The sequence below is a fragment of the Vulpes lagopus genome, chromosome 8 (genome assembly GCF_018345385.1).
Source record: "Vulpes lagopus strain Blue_001 chromosome 8, ASM1834538v1, whole genome shotgun sequence".
NCBI classification, from domain to species: Eukaryota; Metazoa; Chordata; class Mammalia; order Carnivora; family Canidae; genus Vulpes; species Vulpes lagopus.
Window position 1 is genome coordinate 131,276,893 of NC_054831.1, and position 22,406 is coordinate 131,299,298.

Consider the following 22,406-nt stretch of genomic DNA (forward strand, 5'->3'; position numbering starts at 1 on the left):
CTTAAGGACCCATGGTCTGCAGGCAGAGAGCACTTGAGAAGGTAGAGGCAGCAGGCAGCCACAGGCTGGTTTGCATAAAACGGGACCCCTCCTTGGCATCTGTCCCTTTGCCGTAGTTTGAGAGTATTGCTGAATTAATTCAAAAGGTATGTGAAGAGGACAAAATTGAGAGAAATGCTTTAGGGTTCAGAAAATAGGATGTTTTCATGAACTTATTTTTTTTTAGAGTGTTTTTGAGTCTAATAAAGACGCTCAGCTTAAATGACGTGTTTTTGTTGTTTTCTTTTAAAGCTCAGAGTTGCGTTTCTGCCGGTCTTGGGCAGTTTGCTTCAGCTGCTTGCAAAAGGCAGTTTTCAATATCACCCATGTGTGGGTTTGAAGGACCCCGTGGAAGTAAAATAGTCTGTTTTTTATTCAACGCAAAAGACTAGGGATGGGGTGTAGATTGAAACCTTAAAAATCCTGTCCGCAGGGGCGCCTGCGTGGCTCAGTGGGTTAAGCGCCCCACTCTTGATTTTGGCTCAGGTCATGATCCCAGGATGCTGGGGTGGAGCCCTACATCGGGCTTCATGCTCGGTGCAGAGTCCTCTTGTCCCTCCTCCCTGCTCCTCCCCCTGCATGTGTGCTCTCTTTCTCTCTCTCTCTCTCTCAAATAAATAAATAAAGCTTAAAAAAAAAAAATCTGTCTGCCGAGGCTCCGGGGTACCAGATTCTTAGCCTTGCTCACAAAGCCGCTGATTACTTTGAAAGCTCTGGTGAACCTCCACCTGCCCCAATCTATGATTCATAATGTGTCTGCGTGAAACGGGGCTGCCTTCATTGTGATATGTTTTTGCATCTCCTTGATGTGGGAGCAAACTTTTAATAGTGATGAGATTACGTGGGAGTTTGCCTTCTTAAAAAACAACTTTACATGTGTGTGAAAACCAGATAGGTTTTGGCTTGTGTTACTCAGGTGGGCCGTGTGTATCAGACTCCCCGGTTACTTACCCCTTTGGCTCGTACAAGCGGGCACAACCCTCGGGAGGCTGGGCAGGCCCCACGATGCAGCCGAGGAATTCTTGCTCATTAGCTATTGTGTCTTGTAAAAGGGGAACGGATCGCCCAGACCTTGCTGCTGTCATACTCATGCAGAGCTCAGGATGTGCTGCCCACATGGGTGAGCCCTTTTAACACCTCTTGGGGGTGATTTTGCCACAGGTTCTCAAAGTTTTAGGCAGGGTGAGAGCTCATGATGCTCAGTTCTCTGTCTCCTCTCTGGGCCCCACCTGTAGACACAGCCGGTGATCTGCTCACACCTGAGATGCATGCAGTGTGGCGAGGGGGCCTCCCTTTGACCTCTTTCCTCCTGAGACCACTGGGCTTGAGGAAAGACATTTTTTCAGAAATGAAGTAGTGGAGCAGGAGAAGCGGGGACAGCCCATGGACCTTCCAGGAACAGTTGCCTGTTCGATAGGGGGAATCATTTCTGAACGACCGGGAGTGCTGTGCCCCAAGCATGGATTTGGGCAGAAAGAAACGATCTGGACTGGTTACACATGACAGCATTTGGTCATGTGGAAAGAATGATCTTCAGGAAAAATCACACCCTCCGCAGAGGATTTTTACAGAGGCAGAGTGAGCCAGAGCCAATTCTGACAATATTCCAGCGGCAAGGGAGCTAGGCAGACTTAGTCACCATTGACTTATGTTTCTCTTCTTCCTCCCACATCGACTTGTGTAACTGTCTTTCGGGGAGGGGCAAAGTGATATTAAGAGAAACAACAGCACTTGGAAGAAGATGGAGTAGAAATTGGGTGGGCTGGGGAGGACTCTTGGGTTTTGGGGGCAGCACCGAGTGGATGTTGAGGGGCATTCCAGAGCCTCGCAGAACTGGGTGGTCCCTGAAGCCTGAGATGCTGGGGAGGGATTAGGGAGGCCGGCAGAGATAAAGTTGGCTGTAAACTGCAGCACTCACTTAGCACTTTATAAATACCAGCTCACTAATTAATCATCCCAAACGCTCCGAAGGCACCAGGAAACCCCTGATGGATTGAAAAAGATAACAGAGGTCAAGGTTCAGGGATGGCCCAAATACTCATTTGAGTGATTTGGAGGAGCGAGGGCAGGGAATGGGGTCACAGCCTGGTTGGTCTCAAGGGCTTTCTCGCCTCCTACAAAGTCTGGAAGCTGCACACGGGGGACAGGGGGAGGAGGAACTGTTTGAAGCAGGTGCTCCTAGGGCTTCTGAGCAGGACATGGGTGTCGGGCACCAGCTGCAGGTAGACCCATTTGCAGGTCATTAGGACCCAAACTATCTATCTGTGGGGCTCTCTTTGTGTGTGTGTGTGTTTTGGATGCCATCAATCTACTTGAAGACCAGGATCGATCAATCTACTTGAAGACCAAGATCGTCTTTCAGATTAATTGCATATGCCCAACTGGGCAGGCTGGGGAAAAAAAAAAGCTGAGCAGGTTTTCTGCTTCTGTGAAATCTCAGGCAGTTCAGTGTCCAAGTTTAAAACCTGACAGGCCTCAGTGTTAGCCCTATTTTAAACTCTTAAAATGTGTGTGTGTGTGTGTGTGTGTGTGTGTGTGTGTGTACCTTGTGGCTTCAGCCCCTGCAATGCTGCATGTGTAGAGCCTTCCTGGCCCCCTCCCAGAGAGGGTAGTAAGATGGGCAGCTGATTTCAAGTTTCGTCCTACTCCGTGAGAGTGCGGTGAATCTACATCCAGGCAATCAAGACGTATTTATCAAGCGTTTGGGGCACCAGGCTCTGGTCCTGGAATTCTCCTGGTCGTGGGCAAAGGGTGGAGGGGTGGGAGGAGCAGGACTCGCCAGTTTGAAGAGTGGGAATTGCTGCGCCCCACGCTGAGGGGATAGAGAGGTAACAGCTGTTACAGCTGGACTGTAGCACTTACTACAAGTGCTGGCACTCAGCAGTTATTACAACCCACAGTGAAGCTTTTAAAAAAATATCTGACACCCTTTCCCCCTCCTCCCCACCCCTGAGACGACTTCCTGGAGGAAGGGGCCTGTCTCTGTCTGGGTCAGTGCCCAGCATGGTGCCTGGTCCAAGGTACTGCTGGAGAAATCATTGTTGAATGGCTGCATGATCTGCTCTGCCCGAGGGCTCGGGAGGGACTGGGTGTTTTCTCAGTGTCCCCTCTAGAGCATCCGGTGGCCCATTTTTCAGTCTCAAGGTCACTGCCAAGAAAAAGAAGCTGCTAAAATGACACTTCTTTGCACCCACATGACTCAACACGAAAGTTAACAGGAGCTCTTAAAAAACAAGCCTCTCAAGTGTCTGTCCCCTACTCCTCTGAGGACAGCGTCAGCGGCATCAGATAGGGTTTAGGCCCAGTAACCTGCTGGTCCTTGGGCATCAATGTGGCTCAGAGGTCATTTAGCAGTTCTCTGCTCAGCAGACAAGGTGGAAGAGGCACAGTGGAAGGGACAGATAAACACTGCATGTGACAGGGGAAACTTGAAAGGGAAATTGTAAAATTAGCACGGTGCAGACGTAGGCAACGTCAATGGAAGGAGAGAACAGAGTACTTAGGTCAGGGACACCTGACCTAAGGTATTAAAGGAGCCAGGTGACTCCTTCAGGAGGGGGCTAGTAAACCCAGATGCCCTGAGGAAAGGGTGTGTCCTGAAGATGTGCTTCTTTTAAGTTTGGTCCTGCCGGAGGCAGCAGGCCCTCCGGACTCACTGGCAAAACTCCTTTCTGTTCAGACGCAGGGTTCCAATGGTGAGAGGTGGTGCGGGTTTCGTGGTTAGGAGCCGGGTGTAAAAATTCCAGGGGCGTGACCTTGGGCGAGTGACTTTACTTTTCTATCTTCACTTGCATTGTCTATAAAATGGCAATAACTATCTCCTCCCAGAGCACTTGAGAGGATTAAATGAGAAAATTTATGGGAAGTACTTGGTGCAGGGTGTGGTGCATAGTTAGAGCTCAAAATGCTCTCAGTGATGGAGGTGATGACTGACTTCCTGGGAGTCCTGCAGCAGGCAGTGGTCTTGCAGATACTAATAATCTAGTCTGGGTGAGAGTTTCACACAGGGATTGGCAAATATGGCCCACTGACTTTTTAAAAACAAGATTTTATTTATTTATTTATTTATTTATTTATTTATTTATTTATTTATTTATCTGAGAGAGAGAGTGAATGGGAGGGGTAGAGAGAGAGGGAGAAGCCGACTCCTCGTTGATCATAGAGCTCTACACGGGGCTTAATCTCCTGGCCCTGATCATGACCTGAGCCCAAATCAAGAGTCGACATTTAACCGACTGAGCTACCCAGCTGCTATTTCTATAAAGTTTTATTAGGACACAGCCATGTTCATTTGTTCAGATGTCATGCTGCAATGGCAGAGTTGACTGGTGGTGACAGAGATCCCATGGTCCCTGAAGTGAATGGCCCTTTGCAAGAAAACGGTTTTTACTGTCTGGCCCTTTACAGAAAAGGTTTGCCAATCCTATGCTCATTGAGTCATAAATAACCAGCTGGCTTCTGGACTTCCCTGAGGAAAGTGAAGTGTTAGAGCAGTTAAGAGTAAGAAGTCTGAGTTCCGACACTCTTGCTCTTGGGCAAGTTCCTTACCTACTCATCGTTTTCACAGGTGAAGCAGGAGTGATACACGTAGTGAGGACTAAGCAGGGTAACGTCTGGACTGTGCTTGGCACACTGAGCGTGTGATGGTTGGCAAGGACACCATAAAAAGTTTGCTATTATTAGCTATCAAACTTCAGCTGTTGAGAGGAACAAAGAAACTCTGCTGCATGCAGCTCTCTCTATAGAATGCCCAGCAGTAGTCCCATAGAAAACCCCAAAAGAGGATGTGATGAGCATCAAAGGTGAACTGTCCAGTGAATTAATGATTCCAGCTCCTTTCCAGGAGAGCAGCAGATCAGAGCATGAAAGGGGAGCAAGAGTCAAGGCCATGAGGTCTAGCACAGTAACCTTAGTCCCTGGCACATAGTAGGTGCCCTGTATTTGTTGCCTGAATGAATGAAGACCGGTTGTCTAACTATAAAAATGATTTTTCGGTCAGAGAAATCAAGAAAACAACACCGCTTATAATCACACCAAAAATAATAAAATGTCCCGGAATATACTTAGCCAAAGAAGTGAAAGACCTATATTCTGAAAATTATAAAACATTGAAGAAGGAAAATGAAGATGACACAGACAAATGGAGAGATATTCCAGGCTCACAGACTGGAAGAACAAATTTTGTCAAAATGTCCATGTTACCCCAAACGATCTACAGATTCAATGCAACGCCTATCATAATGCCAATGGCATTTTCCACAAAACTAGAATAATACTAAAATTTCATGGAAAATTTTCAAAAGATCCTGAAAAGCCAAGGCAATATTGGGAGAGAAAAACAAGGCTGGAGGTAACACAATCCCAGATTTCACTCTACATTACAAAGCTGTAGTAATCAAAACAGTACGGTACGAAAACAGATCAAAAGAACAGAATAGAGAGCCCAGAAATAAAGCCATGGTTTTAGGGTCAATTAATCCATGACAAAGGAGGCAAGACTATCCAGTGGGAAAAAGACAGTGTTTCCAACAAATGGTGTTAGAGAAACTGGACAGCTCCATGCAAAAGAAAGAAACTGGACCACCTTTTAACACCCTACGCAAAAAATAAACTCAAAGTGGATTAAAGAGCTAAATGTGAGACCTGAAACCATAAAAATCCCAGAAGAGAGCACAGGCAGTAATTTCTCTGACATCTGCCATAGCAACATCTTTCTAGATACATCTCCCGAGGCAAGGACAAAAAGGCAAAAGTAAATTATGGGACTACGTAAAAAGAAAGAGCTTCCGCACAGTGGAGGAAACAATCAACCAAACAAAAAGGTTACCTACCTGAATGGGAGAAGATATTCACAAATGACACACCTTTAAAGGGTTAGTATTCAAAAAAAAAAAATAAATAAAGGGTTAGTATTCAAAATACATAAAGAACTTATGCAACTCAACACCAATAAATAAATAAATAAATAAATAAACAAACTATCCAATTAAAAAATGCTGAGGACCTGAATAGACATTTTTCCAAAGAAGACATCCAGATGGCCAGCAGACACATGAAAAGATGCGCAACATCACTCATCCTCGGGGAGATGCAAATCAAAACCCAGATGAGACGTCACTTGACACCTGTTAGAATGGCTAACATCGAAAAGACAAGAAATGACAAGTATTGGCGAGGAGGAAAAGGAACCTCGGTACGCTGTGGGTGGGAACGCAAACTGCTGCAGCCACTGTGGAAAACAGGGTGGAGGTTCCGCAAACACTTAAAAATAGAAACACCGCATTACCCAAAAATTCCACTGCTGAATATTTACCCAAAGAAAACAAAAACACTAATTCAAAAAGATATTAGTACCCCTAGGTTCCCTGCAGGGTTATTTACGATAGCCAAGACGTAGAAGCAACCTAAGTGTCCACCGGTAGATGAGTGGATGAGGAAGGTGTGGCATGTAAATACACACCGGAATATTAGGCGGCCACCAAAAGGATGAGATCGTGGCATTTGACACAAGATGATAGACCTAGAGGGTGTTATGCTAAGTGAAATAAGTCAGACCAAGACAGAGAAAAACCATACAGTTTCACTCACAAGCAAAATCCAAAACCAAACAAACGAACAGACAGACAAAAAGCAGAATCAGATCTATAAGGTGGGGGAGGAGACGTGGCATTCCCAGGCTTCCAGTTAGGGACTGAATACGTCATGGGAATACAGTCGGTGGTTTTGTGATAGTGATGTACGGGGACAGATGGCAGCTGCACTTCCAGCAAACACAGCATAATGTATGGGCTTGTCCCATCACCCTGTTGTACACCTGATACTGGTGTAACATTACGTGCCAACTTACTGAAAAATAAGTGATTTATCGGTCAAAGGGCACCTCTGATTTCTATGATGATCAGACCAGAGTCAGCTGGAAGATACGATTGCTGCCTCCAGCGTCTTAGGGTTTTAGGAAAGAAAGCAACATGCTACAGAGGAGAGGGGACTCCGGACAGAGGGCCCGCGAATGCTTCTCTCCACGGGCCGCAGGCCGAGGCCCACGGGTTCCTGAGGGCACAAGACGTTTAGAAACAAAAGCGGGCACGGAGGGTCACGGATTGGGCCCGGATAACGGGAGGCCGGGCACACGGACGCAGGCGGCACGTCATGATGGAAACGAGGCCAAGTCTGCCTTCCCCCGGCACCCCACCTGCTTCGGGGGGCCTCTGCGCGGAGAGGAGTGCACCAGCAGTAGCAGGGGTGGGGGGTTCCTCTCAACGTTATCTCATCACTAGTGCAGTGCTCTCGTTCCTAAGACCCGGAAAAATTGGAAGCCACTCCAGCTTACAGGAGCACACTTTGGAACGCAGATCTGGAAGCTATTTTTTTCTGCAGACACTCATGACTCTGGTTTTCACAGCAGCAGGCACGGGCGGCTCCGCCAAGCTGCTAGAGAAGGGCATCTTATCTGCAAAGTCACGAATCCGAGAATCCAAACAGGCTACCGTTGGCAAGGGTGGAAGGCACTTGTTTGTCTTCGCTTCTCGGGGCATCAGAAGATCGGGAGGCTTTGGGGACTGCGGGTACCTCCTTGTACCTTGACCCCAACCCAGGGAAAGGTTGCGGGCAGCTTCTCAGAGCTACTAGCGGAGGCAGTGTCTTAATAAAGGCCCTTTTGGTGGCAAATAATAGGAAGTCAAACTAGTGGAAGCAAAAAAGGGGGGCATCTCTGGGGGAGAAAAGCCAGTTCCTGACTGTCCTGGCTCTTCAGCTTGGCTTATCCTTTGATTCTTTATGTTTTCTATTTCCTTTCAATAAACTCCCTTTCTGCTGAAGCGAGCCACGGGAGGTTTCTGTTGTTTGCAACTGAGGAATCTTGAGTGATACAAAGGGTCCTAGTGGAACCCAAGGGTGGGCACTGAAACCGGCTCTCCCAAAGAAAGGAACCAGGAGCCAGAAAGTCTCCAGGAGTCAAAGTAATCAATCCGTGTCACTTGGAATGCCCTCTGCTTCAAATAACGGAAAGCTGACTGTGGGTAGATTGTAAAAATTTGGAGTTCTTCCCAAAATGACTCTGGCCACGTGACTCGCTTTGTTTGACGGGATATTAACAAACACAAGGCAGAGAGATTCAGGAAGTATTTGTGCTTTTTGGGGCTTCTTCTCTTCTGCTGCTCTTAGGAACCCATGCCCACCACCCCTGAAAGAGCCTGGTCCCGCTTGCTTGGTGATGGGAGACCGTGCCTTGCCGAGACAAACTGTCCCACCTGAGCCTCTCTAGACCAGAATTTCTCATTTTTGATATTACTGACATTTTGGATCCCATAAGTTTTGTTGTGGGGAGCCTGTTCTGTGCACTCTAGCATCTTTGGCCTCTACCAACTAGGGGATTGGAGACCCCCGCCTCACCCCCCAAGTTGTGACAACAACACTGTGGTCAGACATTGCCAAAGGTCACCTGGGAGGCATGGCTGCCCCTGGTTGAGAACCACCGCCTTGACCCAACTTGCCTACCAATGACTGGGCATGTAACTGAGGCCACCCTAAGCCAACCAGCCCCAGCCAAGCCAGCCCAGACTGGTACGAGGGTCATGGAATCATGGCTTGACCCATGAAGTCATGAGAAATAATAACTATTTCCATCACTAAGTTTTAGGTGCTTTGTTCCATAGCACAAACAGGTATACCTGGCTACAGTAGCTTCAACAGGGATCTTACACGGTAAGAGGTACAGAGGGAGGCAGTTCAGAGCTCAGGGATGCTGCCAGGCACCTGCCAGGCCTTTCTTGTCCTGAGCCCCATCATCCTTGGCAAAATGCTTTCTTCTAGTGAAGACTTTCCTCCCCCTCCTCCTCCTTCTCCTCCTCTTCCTCCTCCTCCTCCTCCTCCTTCTCTTGATTTTATTTGTTCATTTGAGAGAGTGTGTGAGCGGGGGGTGGGTGGGTAGGGGAGCTGGGGGAAGGAAAGAGAGTGGGAGAGAATCTCAAGTGGACTCTGCCGAGCATGGAGCCTGAATTCAGGACCCTGAGATCATGACCTGAGCTGAAACCAAGAGTCCAGCGCTTAACGGACTGAGCCATCCAGGTGCTCCAACACTTGCCTTCTGTTACAGGTCAGCCCTACCAAGGGCCTTCACTTACACATCATTGGCCCAAACTGAACAACATGGCCAAGTCTAGCTGCAGGGGAGGCCGGGCAATCAAGGCGTTTAGGCTTCAGCCCATACAGCAGAGGAAGGTGATGACTTAAGGGGGCTTGTAGTGGCCACTGCACCATCGGTCTGGGAGTCCTGGTCTCCCGTCTTTCCTGTGTATCTACCTCCCCCCCACCGCCCTTTCTGAAGACTGGCTTTTGTTTCTCCGAGCGCACGTGGGGGAAATGGCCACCTCAGCCCTGGAGCTGCATCAAGACTCTCAGCTCCAGCACCACGAACGACCTGGATGGTATCCCAGGGGCCAGGTTTCAGACTCCAAGGCCAAAGACACTATTAGTCGGGCTTGAGTTAGGAGAGGAAGCTGGTTGGCCTGGTTTGGGTTGGGTGTACTGCTCAGCCAATCGGGTGTGGCCAAGACAACGTACCAGGTGGGGCAAACCTGACTGGTGGAGGGGGGAAGGGGGCGAGGCTGAGGAGACCCTCTCCAAATAAATGATCTATGCGTAGTCGGAGGAGTGGAGAAGAGACATGGCCATCACGGGTTGTAATGTTGGTAGGATAAAAGTTGACATGTCCTTAGAAGACAGAAAATACAGGGGAGTCATACAGGTATTGTATTTGGCTTCTGCAAATGCAAATACACATGTTCGACCAACAAGAAACATCTTTTTCCAAGCACGAGCCAGTTCCTCGAATGGCTGCCTAAGAGATCTTTTCTAGAGCTGGAGAAAAACTTGCTGTTTTGGACTTTGGGGCTATGCTACAGTGGAGGTAACACCATGTTCTTTATGGAAAATTTCCAGGGTTTTCAAAAGTATTTTTAAGGTCAGGTAATGGCTCACTTTTCCGACTTTAGATCCTGGCCCTCTGTAAGAGGTACCCTCAGCGGAATATCACGCAAAGAACTTTTCCTGTTTCCTTCTAGTCTTAATCAGTATAAAGAATCCGTTTGGTTTTAAAATAGCAAAATATTTTTATTGTGGCTTTTTAGAAATAAAAAAGATGATATTCACGACGGCTGGCTCTTCCTCCCATTGTGTTCGGCTGTCCTGGCCACACCAGAAAGGCAGCGGGGGGACAGGTGGATGGAGAGAGGACAGGACATGGGAGCAAGAAGAAGGAGGGTCTCTACATACCCCGTGATAGAGGGGTATGTCCACCTGGGCAGCATGTGGGTACTTGGGTCTGTCCTCCAGGACTGGCGTTTGACCCCCTGGTGCAGCAGAACGGGCAGGATGGGATGGGAGTCAGAAACCGGGTTCCAGGCCCAACTTTTGGATTTACTAGCTGCACGATTTTAGTCAAGGCAGTTTAACCTCTCTGGGCCTTGTCTTTTTCATCTGTGAAATGGGGATCATTATACAGTTTACCTCCCAGGGTTTGGGTGAGGATTAGGTGAGAAGCATTTTGAAAACTGCGGAGTGCCACATAAATGTCAGTGTCACGGAAGCGATAAGACGACTCGGCATGTTAAATTTATTATAATAAACTTAGATATAAATGTACTCGACCACGGCCAGCCAAGGTTACCATTCTGTCCTGTGGCCCCAGTCCACGTGTTGCGTCTTGCCAGCTGTGGGGGTGGATGTGTGGGTGCCTCACAACTCAGATATGGAGTCACATCATTGTATCTACCAGACTTGGGAGTCTGGGCTTCAAACTCACATTCTTCCTACGCCTGAGGATGTGTACGTTCCTAAGTATTTTTCGAAAGAACCCCGACCCCTGCATGCTCCAAATACAGCACGGTGCAAACACCAGTCTAGGAAGCAACATACTAGGGTAACAACCTTTAAAGTCCTATACAAGTGTCTGAGTATTTGACACAGAAGAGTCACACACATGACTCACGGAGGATCACGCAAGGCCCGACGGGATGACATTTCTAGTTCTTGTCGCCAGGCTTAGAAAACAGAAGGCTCTGGCTGGATTTGCTGGATGTGTCTCTCTTCAGCGTCTCCCTTTCTTGGTCCATCTTTGGGGTGGCTTTTCTGGCTCCAACCTTCAATGAGCAAGAGAAACAAATGCACAAACTCTGTAATTGTGGCAAGATCCCAAAATATTCCACTCAAATGATTTTTTTTTTTACTCAAAATAAAATTTTTTTCTGTAAAAAATTATATATATGTATATAATTATAGAGAGGGAGGAGGAGGGAGGGAGAGAGAGAGAGATGCGTAGAAAGCAGCTAAAATGATCCACAATTATCATACTACCCAAAGGTAAGCATTATGACTGTTTTGGTGAACACCCTTCCAGATACACAAATAACATTTTCCCTTTTTACATTTTTGTGCTTTTGAAACTAGGAGTTTCTCATGATGGGCACATTTATTGTGATGGAGTTCCTTTCTCCTGGAAAGCTCTTACAGGACGGCTTGTGTCTTAAGTCTCTGATGTTGGCCTTTTCTGAGCGCTGCCCCTCCTAATCTGGCCTCCCCGTGTGTAACACTATCCCTGGTCACAGTTGATTGGGTACTTGGCTCGGGCTGTGCTTTTCAGATGATCACGCCCAGGATTTGGGGTTACGGGCTCTGAGATGCTACTCACTTCCTGGGCCGTCCTTAATTTTATTTATTTATCATTTTTTAAAAGATTTTATTTATTTATTTGACACACACACAGATAGCCCAAGTGGTGGTGGGGTGGGGGGGGGAGGGGGAAACAGGCTCCCTGCTGAGCAGGGAGCTTGACTTGGGGCTCAATTCCAGGACCCTGAGATCATGACCTGAGCTGAAGGCAGATGCTTATCCCACTGAGCCCTTGGGCTGATCCCTTAAACCAGAGTGAGGTCATCTCTTCCAGTCGCATAACTGGAGAAAGAAGAGAGGAGCAGGTGCAGGGAGACAGAGGGAAGGAATAGTGTGTGAGCACGCGTGTGTGTCAGGGAGATGACGCCTGGGACCTGGGGCCTACCACCAGTTCTCTTTTGAGGCCGGACCCTCTTTCAGCCCTCTGTTTTCATGACACACGCACGCCTGTACCCCCTATAAGAGCCCCCCATGCCTGTTTCTGAGCAGGTTTCCATTAGTTGCAGCCAAGAATCTCCCTCTCACACACTCTGTACTTGCTGTACGTGGGATCATAACTTGCAGCTTCTTTTTCCAACAGGCTCCAAATTCCAGCTCTATTCTGGCAAGGATTTGACTCCAACTGGAAGGTCGCATATCCCTGGGGCAGGGGTGGGGGGTGGGGTGGGGTGGGTGGAGAGGGCTCGGCCACTTACTACAGGGCTCTCAGTTGCCTCATCTGTCCAGGAGGGATTAGAATATATATCCTGACTTCTTCAGGGCCCGAGAGAAGATTCTGGGTGGATTTTAAAGGAAGAGACTGCTAGGACCATCTCTTGAGCTCTTTTCACCCAGGCAGTATAAAAATCACCTCCTGAGGCCCATGCCCGGGGCTGACAGGGGGCCTTGAGTGCGCTTTGAGACTGCATCCAAAATCATTTCAGGGTGAGGAGGGCTAGCTCCTCTCTACACGAGCCTACAGAGTAAATCTTGGTCCGAATGCCCAGGGAAAATGAAAAAAAAACAAAAACAAAAACAAAACCCCAAAACAACAACAACAACAACAAACAACAAAAAACCAGACAGCAAATGTCAAAAAACCTCTCCCAAACCACCTTTCCTTTATATCCTTTTTTGTTTGATTTTCCATAAAATTGCTGGTTGTGGATGGTCCCCAAATACCAGTGTCCTGACCCCATGTGAAGTCGGCTATTTAGAGTTGGCGTCAGGGAATTTGTTAAAAATAAAGGGTGCCCAGTGCCAGCACCCTCAGCCCCCGGGTCCGCCAGGAGCTTGGGGTGGGAAGCGCCCCAGAGCAAGCAAGCTTTGCTCCGCTTTAGAGTGACAGGGTTGTGGGGTAGCAGAGGGCAGGAGGGTGAGCGGGGAAGAGGAGGACGCTGAGGCACGTGGCGGGGAGGGCTGGGGAGTCGTGCAGCCCCCCTCCAAGCAGTGACCGAGCAGGGACCCAGCAGGGACCGCAGGTGAGCGCCCTGCCTGAGGCTTGCCCGTCAGGGAACCACAGGCCTCACCCTTGGAATGAAAGGGCGGGAATAGAAGCTGGGCCTTGAAAGGGAGCCGCCCAGGTGGAAATGAACTCAGGACACACGAGTGGCTGCTTCGGGCCACTGCAAACATCTAGAAAGACCCCTTCGCTCCCACCGGGCCTCGGCGCTCTGTTTCAGCGGCTCCTCTTGGGGAGGCCTCTCCTGGCCTTTGTGAGTGAGGCCTTGTGAAATACGCTCCTGAACTCGGGCATCTGACCTTTGTTCCCAAAACAGGGTGTGCAAGGTAACTATTTAATCAGTACTGTATTTACAGGAAGGGAAAAAAAAAAAAGCAAAAGCCCAAGAACGGAAGCTGGAAAGGCAGGGGAGTTTGTGCGTGTCTCCTGGGGTTGAACCCTGTGCTGTTCACCCTTCTCATGACTCTCAGGAGTCTCCTAGTTGCCCCCCCACCCCTGAAATCTTTATACGATAGCCCTGTGTATACATACATGTGCATGCTTCCGACGCCTAAAAAATAATTTGCGCCGTCTCAGGGGTGATCGTGCCCCCTGCTGAGGATTCCTGATTGAACCCCAGCCCCCGGACAGTACCTGCCATGTCGCAGGGTCTCAGTAAATAGTCCTGGGACTCCTGGGACACTATCTTTCTGTTCACTCTTGCGTCCCCCACCCCCACCCACCCCCAGGGTGGCACGTGGCCTAGGCCAGGTAGTCAATAAATACTTGCTAACTAGGAGATTTTCCTCTTTAGCCTACAACCCCCAACAACTACAGACGCCTCTTAGCTGCAATGGCAATCAATACACAATCACCGAACCGCACAAGGAAGGACAGGAAACAAACCCAGAGGCCCTCCGAAAGGGAGGTGGAGGCTCTTTTATGAGCGGGCAAGGGTGCAAAAGCAGATTTTCCGTGTCCCGTTTTCCTCAAGGTGGCCTTGGTGACCCCCCCCCCCCCAAGGACTCAAGGCACGCTGTAGAGCGAGGGGATGCCCATGCTGCACTGTGTAAGGATGGTGGAGGAGGAGACCTTTCTGTGCCAAGGAGATCCTAGACACCCAAGCCCTAGGCTCGGGCTGGGGGCATGGCAAGCTCACCGTCTGCCACATCCTGCTCTGCCCACGGGCGGCCGAGCTCGGGGGAGCCGTGCAGCTCCGAGAAGCAGCGTGCCCAAAACGTCTAGGGCCCAGCTGGCGTCTCCTCTGTCATCTTCCAGCCCCAGGTGGTCCTTGGCTGAAAGCCCCCTGCAGGGCGGTTCCTGCCCTCTGCTGGCTCCACCCTACATATGGGTGCATGAGTGACAAACCCCCCACCCGCTCCCACTCGGCTCAGCAGGTCTCAGAGCTCAGGGGAGCCCTCAGGACACTCTACCCTCTTCACATCCCGCGCTGGGTAGTAGCCACCTTCCAGACCCAGAAGGGTGTTGGTTGAGAAGAAGCTTCTATTCTCCCAACGTGTCCCTTGGCTAGAATCTCTGTGGTTTGTACTAATGACAATTCTGTTGTCTCAGAATTACTGTGGCCTCTTTAATAAACCTCGAATGTGGCTCCTGTGTCTTATTCCACCGCAGCGTGTTCAGCTTTCAAGCTTCCTGGAGCTCACCTCTACTTCCTGCAACGTGGGAATGTGCGTGGGTCCATCCCAGTTGCAGGGCTGAACTGTGAATGGCAGCGTTTCAACATGTTTAAAATTTCAGAGTCTTGATTCTCAACTCTTAAAGGAAAAAAAGAGTGTTCTAGAGGATGCTTCCTTGAAATACTTGAGGAAAGTCACCCGGGACGTACCAGGTTGATTTATGATCCGGAGGCTGATTCCCTAAAGGAGGGGCCGCAGTGCTCACCTGGCGTCCAGGTCTCAGTGAGTTCCTGAGCTCCTATTGAGCTGTGTGGCTCTGGACCAATAACTTTAAAGTCTCTGCACTTCAGACACCTCATCCGATAACGGAGATAGGAGAACAATACGTACCCCCAGTGTTACGAAGGTCGAACGAGACATAATGCCTGTCGAGCGCGTAGCTCTGTGCCTGGCACATACTAAATGCTCAGGACGTCACGGATGGGGTATTATTGTCAACCTGGGTTTCCTGCTGACGTCCTACTGTTTTCTTTCTCCTTCTAGCTCACCTGGAAACTTGAATTCTGCATCTTTTTCTTCACCGTCTCTACAAACATTCGTCTCTTGAATACAGAAAGAATACGGACAAAATTTAGCTTTTGCCCTTATTTCCCTTTTACATCAAAGAGAAGTGTCTTTTTTTTCCCCCCTCAACTTTCAGATGTTACCCATTTGGATGAAATGCTGGGTCTTCCTAGGGATGGGGGCTGAGCAGGAGGGGGCATGGCTCTCAGGCTCTGCTACAGTGGCCTGCTGGGTTCCTTGGGGGATCTCTGTTCTGGATTCCAGAGGAATCTGAGAGGAGGAGAGCCCTGTCAAGCGAGGGCCCTTGGAGGAATATCGCAGCCTTCTGGAGGACAGATCAGCCTTGGGTGGAAGTGGACCCTCCCACACCGATGGAAGAAGCTGAAGACATGGGTTTCTACTGAGGCATCTCAGCAGCCCGGGGCATGATGGGAGCCACAGTGGCTAACCTCCCTGTCCGGGACTGCAGGAGCACCTGCTCGGGAGCCAACCTCATGGCAAATCTGGAGCTGGCCCTTCCCCTGGGGTTTGACGGCTGCTGCTGTTGACCCTGCACCTCTGGGATCTCCTAGATGCTGGGGACACAACAGTGAGAGCGGGCTGGGGACGGAGCAGGGGTGTTGGGAAGGGGGTGTGCCTCGGACAGTCCTCAGCATCTGCTGGAGGCACCAGTCAGGCGCCTATAGGGGCTGAGGAAGTGGAAGTAGGTGGAGCGAGCTGGGTGGGGAAGGCGGCAAACCCACAAGCCCAGTGCCTTTCTAGGGGGCCTGGAAGATGGTAGCTGTGGTACCAAGGGGCTAGAACCGCCCCTCAGGGTGCCCAGAGACACCGGAAATCCTGAGTATTTTGTGAAAATGCCCTATTTGGGAATTACTTATCTCCCCCCCCCCAAAAGAAAGGAAAACCCATGAGCCAAATGAAACGCCTCCGTGGACTGCCGTTTTGTGTCATCTGCTTCAGAGCCTGCCCCCTTGGCTTCCAGTTGGTGCTCAGTAAATGTCTGTTGGTGGAGTTGCCAGGTGAAAGACGGGATGTCCCATTAAATTTGATTTTCAGAGTGGAAAGAAATAATTTTTTGGTATAGGTATGTCTCGTGCAATACTTGGGACATACTTACACTAAATAGCTATTTGTTGTTTATCTGAAATTCAAGTTTAACCGGGCATCCTGTTTTGTTTTCCTTGCCCTTAAATCTGGCAACTCTATTGGGTATTCGCAAAACTCCCGGAGGAAGCGAGCGGGGCCATCTATTGGATAGGGGACGAGTACTTGTGAGTCTCTTCCCTTCCCACTAAAGGTGCCACCTTGCCCTTAGAGCAACTGGTCGAAGAAGGCTTGGGGCCTGTATCAAACTGAGCTGACCTCCGGGCGTTTTTCATGGAGAAGGCCTTGGGCCCAGTTGAGAGGGGTTAAGCTTAGAAGACAGTCACCAACCAAATTCCCAGATAATTGTAAAGCAGCAGTTTTTAAACCAGCAATCTGCCTTCCTTCTTCTTCTTTTTTTTTTTTTTTACCGCACCCCCCACCCCCCCAGCAGAATGCTTGAAGCAAAATCCCATGAGGAATTTGGCCTGTAAAACAGATAAAGGAGAACTTTGCTGGAAGGAACAAGGTGTGTGTGTACTTGCGTGGGGGTGGGGTGGGGTGGGGTGGGGATGTTGAGAGTCACACCCTTCCATGGCATCCAAGGGCTCCAGGGAACCCCAGTTTGAGCACTGCCCTAAAACCTCTTCCTTGGATTAAATCCAATCAGTGGACAGCAGCTGAGCACCAAAGGGCAGATCCTGGCCCCTGCGCCCCTGCTTTTACTGAACTTTCCTCAACTCCCTGGGCTGTAATGACAATAGTCTGTCTCCAGACCCGTCCTCAGACACGGCCCTGCCAACACTGCGCTGCTCTTCTTAGGGATGTTGTTCATTATACCACGCAGTGTCCTCTCTAGGGGGAAATCCAGCACGGTCTTTAAGAACACTTCCGAGCGTTGCATCCATCGGTAGCTCGTGGACACTGTGACCTCTGGGTTTTCCAGATGCCACCGGCTGCCAGAAAGCCCTGTCAAGCGCGGCTCCCCGTTGCCAGGTAGGGAGAGCTGGCACCTTCCTCCTCACTCCTGGCTCCATTTTGTGCCCACCCACTTAATTGCACTCTTAGGGCAGGAGCTGGTGGGGGTCCCCACTCCTCTCTTCTTCTTTTCTCATGAACCGTCTCCAAGTCTGTAGATCACTTCATGCCTAGGGCGGTTGCTCAGCCCAAACTGCAGGGCACTTCCGAGTGCCTTACCTCCAGACAGTGCCCGGGACCCTGGCCTGTCACTTAGGTCATTTGCTCAGATGACAGGCAAGGGAGGGGCGGGGGCGGGGAGGGCAGGTGCGGGGAAGTGTGTGGATGCTCCCAGACCAGCACACCCACCGGCTTCACTCATAAAAAACAAAGAAACCCAAAAAACCAACTGTATCTACTTTGTGTCTGGCTGCGACACCAGGAAACCTCTCCATACCTGCCTCTCTTTTTCTTTGAAGGAACAGTTGCAAGGTGTTGATTCTTTTGAATTTCTCTGTTCGTGATCCTCTAAACGTTCCTGAGTGAAAATAGCAGGTGTGCAAGAGAGCGTTTAGTGTGTCCTGTCCCGTTCTGTCCTGGGACACCCCTCCGAGGTTTCTGGGAGACCCTGGGGCTCACTGGATCGGTGGGCAGAAGATGAAGGGTGGGGAGGGCCTTCATCTCCTATTCACCTGCTGCCCCGGCCCAACCACTTTTACCTTCTCCTCCTTGTGTGGGCCAGAGGGCGCCGCCCCCACGCCTACCCACCCGGTCTCATCCCACACACCATCTACCGATTTCTAGTCCTTGGTCAGAATCACGCCAGTGGCACTGAAGAAACCTCGATCTCGAGAATGCTGGGGCCCAAGAAAATTTTGGAAAATCGCGATTAAATGAGATAGTGATGACATCGATGTCGGTGTAGGAGCTCGGATCCAGGGGTCCTGTGTGCTCAGGGGCTTGTGCCCGTGCCCTCCTCGAAGCGAACGCACTGGGTTAGGTGCCGCCTTTACTCTCATCTTAAAGATGAGGACCTGAGCTAATTAAGCCCAGGAAAGGTCCAGCTGGGCTGACTCCACCCCACCTGGCAACCTGGTGGCCACGTCCCTGGCCGAGGTTTGGTTGGCAGGAGAACTAAGGGGCTTCCCCAGCAGCCAGCCCAGGCTCTTGAGCCTTTCTCCCACTTGAAACACTAAGTAAAGGTCCAGGAAGGGGGGCCAGGGGCTGCGTGCTTCCCAAAAGGCAACTTCTGTGCATTTAAAAGTTTCCTATTGAAAATTCCAAAAAAAAAAAAAAGAAAGAAAGAAAATTCCAGCCTTAACTCATTCACGGACAGTAAGACAGTATCTGAGCTGCTCTTGGCCGCGGCCCTAGCTGCACTCGCCAGCCACAAAGGAGAGCTGCACAAAGAGCTGCGGGCCGCAGGCGCGGGAAGGCCGCTCGGGTTGGCGGCCTGTGTCAGCTGGCAGGAAGCTCTCTGGAAGAGATGCAGTTGTCCTTTCTCTCCCCTGAGGTGACCATCATGCTCTGCACCGGGCACTGCGGGCATTAGGTCATTTAGCCCTCCCGGGGCCCGCTGTTAACGTTTTTCGGTTGTTTTCGGGGAGGACCCTGAGACACAGGGCCTGGGCCTCTTAGGGTCACTAGGGGCCAGAGGTGGGGCTTAAACCCTATTTGCTGGGCTCCAGAGGCAGCCTCTCAACTCTGAGGGACACAGCTGCCTTATCTAGCGTGGATGAGACTGAGCGTGGCCTGGGCCACTGTCATTGTCACCGTGTCACGTGGAGAGCGCGCCAGACCCAGGGCATCCCAGACTCCAGAGCTGATGACCGCAAGGTTCTCTGTGAGTGCCCAGCCCTGAGGTTTTCTCTGCATTTTATATCAAGTTTCATTTTCACAGCCAAAGGTATGATCGTGGAAGTAGGATTCCAGAAAGTTCTGCTTGGTGAAGAGATGTTCAAACATCAAACTAAAAACTACATCTTACTTTTAAACCCCTCCTCCCCCCCTTTTTTTCCTCCCCCCTTTTTTTGAGGAGAGTTCTGGTTCTGAAGCTCAAGGGGAATAATTTCATTAACTAGTGGTTCAACCACTCCTTCTCTATGAACGGGTGAAATTTTATACACGAGACTGGATACGTTAAGGGTCCTTGTGAAAATATTAGGCGTAAAAGTTAAAACCAAAAGGAATTCTATTTTCCTCGAGCTTCCATTTCTTTTTCTTTTCTTTTTTTTTCCTCGAGCTTCCATTTAAATAATGAATATAGTCCTTGGAAGGAACTGAGGCCAAGACAGGTGAATACAAGTTGCCTTTAGAATTTATGATTTTTTAATTTTATTATTTATTATTTATTTATTTTTATTTTATTTTATTTTTTTATAGAATTTATGTTTTTTTTTTTAAACTTTAAAAATTTATGAGTTTTTATCTCCCGGCAAACAGGAATTTCTGACAACATATTAATAACAAACCTTATTAATAGCAAACCCAGGCCCTGGAGTGATGGTGAGTGGGGGGTGAGGTGGGGGGCTGCCTCCCAGAAAGGGAGGTGCCAAGAGCAACAGGTGTGAAGACGTGAACTTGAGTTGGGGAGGGCAGCAGGCCGGGGCTGGGGTGGGGGTGGGTAGTCCCGTTTCTGCTGCTGGGCAGCCAGGTGACGCTGCCCTCTGTCAGCCTCTCTGAATGGATGGACAGGCGCCAGCATTCCTTGTAGGGTTGATGGGACGGACGAAGCACACGCCGTGTGGAGCAGGTGCCTGCCACTCGGGAAGCGCTCAGTAAATAACGCCATCAGCACTGCTGTGATTGTGGCTGTACTTTTCATAATCTTTCCCTAAACTGTGAATTCCCTGAATTTGAACGTTCCCAGTTCCAGCTCTTCTGGGGACACAGACGGAGGTTCAACTTGGCCATTTTAGATCCTTCTCCACAGAAGGATGTCTAGTGCCCAACAGGCTGGCACGGCCCTTGCATTGTGTATGAATGAGGCAGCTCATGAATAATGCATGTAAAGCCTGATTATGTAAATCCTCAGGTTCTCTTACATTTTTAGCCAGCACATGACAATGGCCTTTTTTGGGCCCTTTGCTGTCCCATTCTGTGGTCTGGTGTTTCGGCTTTAGGGGCTAGCCTGCCAAGTCCTGGGGGTGGGGGCACCTTAGGGAGGGGTGAGCTCTCCAAAGGGCACATCAAAGGAAAAGTCAGAGCTCTGTCACTGGCCTGCTCTCCCCGACTTTGCATGGTGTGAAAGGAAATTGTCCTTGGCCTGAGGCTTGTGATGTTTAATTCAGGGCTGTGGACGCTAGAAACCGTGCATCTGGGGCTCCCTCAGAGCAGGAGAGGCTGCCTTCATTTCTACAAGCCAGGGAGTCTGGAAGGTTTGCAGGATGGAGGGCAGGCTCCTGCAAGGCGCTTATCTGAGCAGGTTAGGGAGGAGGGCACCCTTCTAGAGCCTTCTCTGGCTTGGCCTCCTTAGAGCTGATGCAGGCAACGCACAGACACGCACATGAAAACACACACATGCAAACGCACAGATATACATGCACAAACACACATACAGCACATTCACGTGCACAAATACACAGCCCTGAGTCAGGAAAACGAACAATTATAAGAAGAGAGGGGAGAGCCCAGGAGAGAGCACAGAAACTAGGGTCAGAGGTCTGGGGCCAGGTCTAGGCTCCCCTCGCCAGCTACTGTGTGAACTTGGGCGAGTCTCTTAACTTCCCAAGGCTCAATTTCCTCATTTGTGAAGTGGGGGTCATCACACCCACCAGGCCTAGCTACCAAGGCACCAGTAACGCCGGTCGGGGCTGCAAAGCCGGGGGCCTGTAGGTGGTCCTGAGATGGTGCTGATGGTAACTCCCCTCGTGTGTCTAATCTCAGTCTTGAACCTGCTCGACCTTAGGCGAGGGTTAAGAACGAGGGGGAGTCTGGTTTGGAAGTGAACGTGGGAGCGAGCGGCTGTGGGTGTGAACCGCAGAGGAGACAACTGAGCCCCTCTGCCACCCGGGGTGGGGGGGCAGGTGGAGGTCCACTGGCGGGCCCCCCAGCGCTTGTCTGGGTGCCACCCCCGTGTGCCCGTTGTCCGCTGCGCCTCTGCGGGCTCTGAGACAGCAGCGTGTACCCGCCCGGGCCAGGCCCTGGGCCACATGCTTCAGAGGCAGCACAAGTGTCCCCAACCTTCTGAAACCACGTAGCCTGTGAGTCCACGCTGTGCGATCTTGGCTAGGGAGGGTTCCAGCCTGCGTGCAATCGTCCCAACAACCTGCAGGGCCGGGGCGCTCGGCTGCTGTTTGCGGGCGAGGAGACAAAGCTCACGGAGGGGAATGGATTTGCACAAGGCCACACGTTAGTTAGTGTGGGGGGGACGTGACCCTCACTGGCTTCTGTGCTGTGTGTCATAGGAAATAATGGGGTGAGGGGAGGAGGGGGCTTTGGCTGCATCACCAGCCAAAGTCCGAGTCTGGAACCTTGGTTTCTCAAGGCAGCGCTACACCAGGCTCCTGCCGGAGCCACATCACTTCTCCTCCTGCCTTTCCCGGGGGTGCCCACAGCCTGCAGCGCGCACCCGCCCACGCCTCTGGTGGACCCACTCCAACTCTCCTTCGAAACCCAGTACAGGTGTCATCACTTGGAAAGCGCTCCCGCTCCCGGCATGCCCTGGGCTGGCTGAGTGCCTGCCTCTGGGTGACACAGCCTGAGCGCCCTTTAGACAGAGACTTCGAATCATTAAATCAGCTGGAAGTCAGCTCTGTTCTGACTGTTCTGGCCTAAAGGATATGGCCAAGGACATCCACCCATCTATCCTCACCCATCCATCTATCCATCTGCCTGCGAATCGGTCCATCCAGCAATCCATCCGTCCATCAATGTTTATTGGATGTCACCTATGTTCTGAGCACTCAGAATAGTGATCCCAAATCTTTATGCACAGGTTGCTTATCCGTCTATGTATCCCTACCACCTGGAAGGACAGTAAAAATACAAACACGAGCCACGATTTAAAATGATACAGATGAGCTAGATTATGAGCTTCG

The 22,406-nt window shown here is 50.3% G+C and overlaps 1 protein-coding gene across 1 annotated transcript in view; it reads right to left on the reverse strand.

The window, feature by feature from the left end:
• Nucleotides 1-10,407: 10,407 nt before the first annotated feature.
• The window catches only part of FHAD1 (forkhead associated phosphopeptide binding domain 1), a 123,060-nt gene continuing 111,061 nt past the window's right edge, over nucleotides 10,408-22,406 (reverse strand). The window contains exon 31 of the mRNA XM_041767948.1: nucleotides 10,408-11,177. Coding sequence (XP_041623882.1) covers nucleotides 11,061-11,177 — 117 coding nt within the window. The 3' untranslated portion in view covers nucleotides 10,408-11,060. The remainder of the gene's footprint in view (nucleotides 11,178-22,406) is intronic.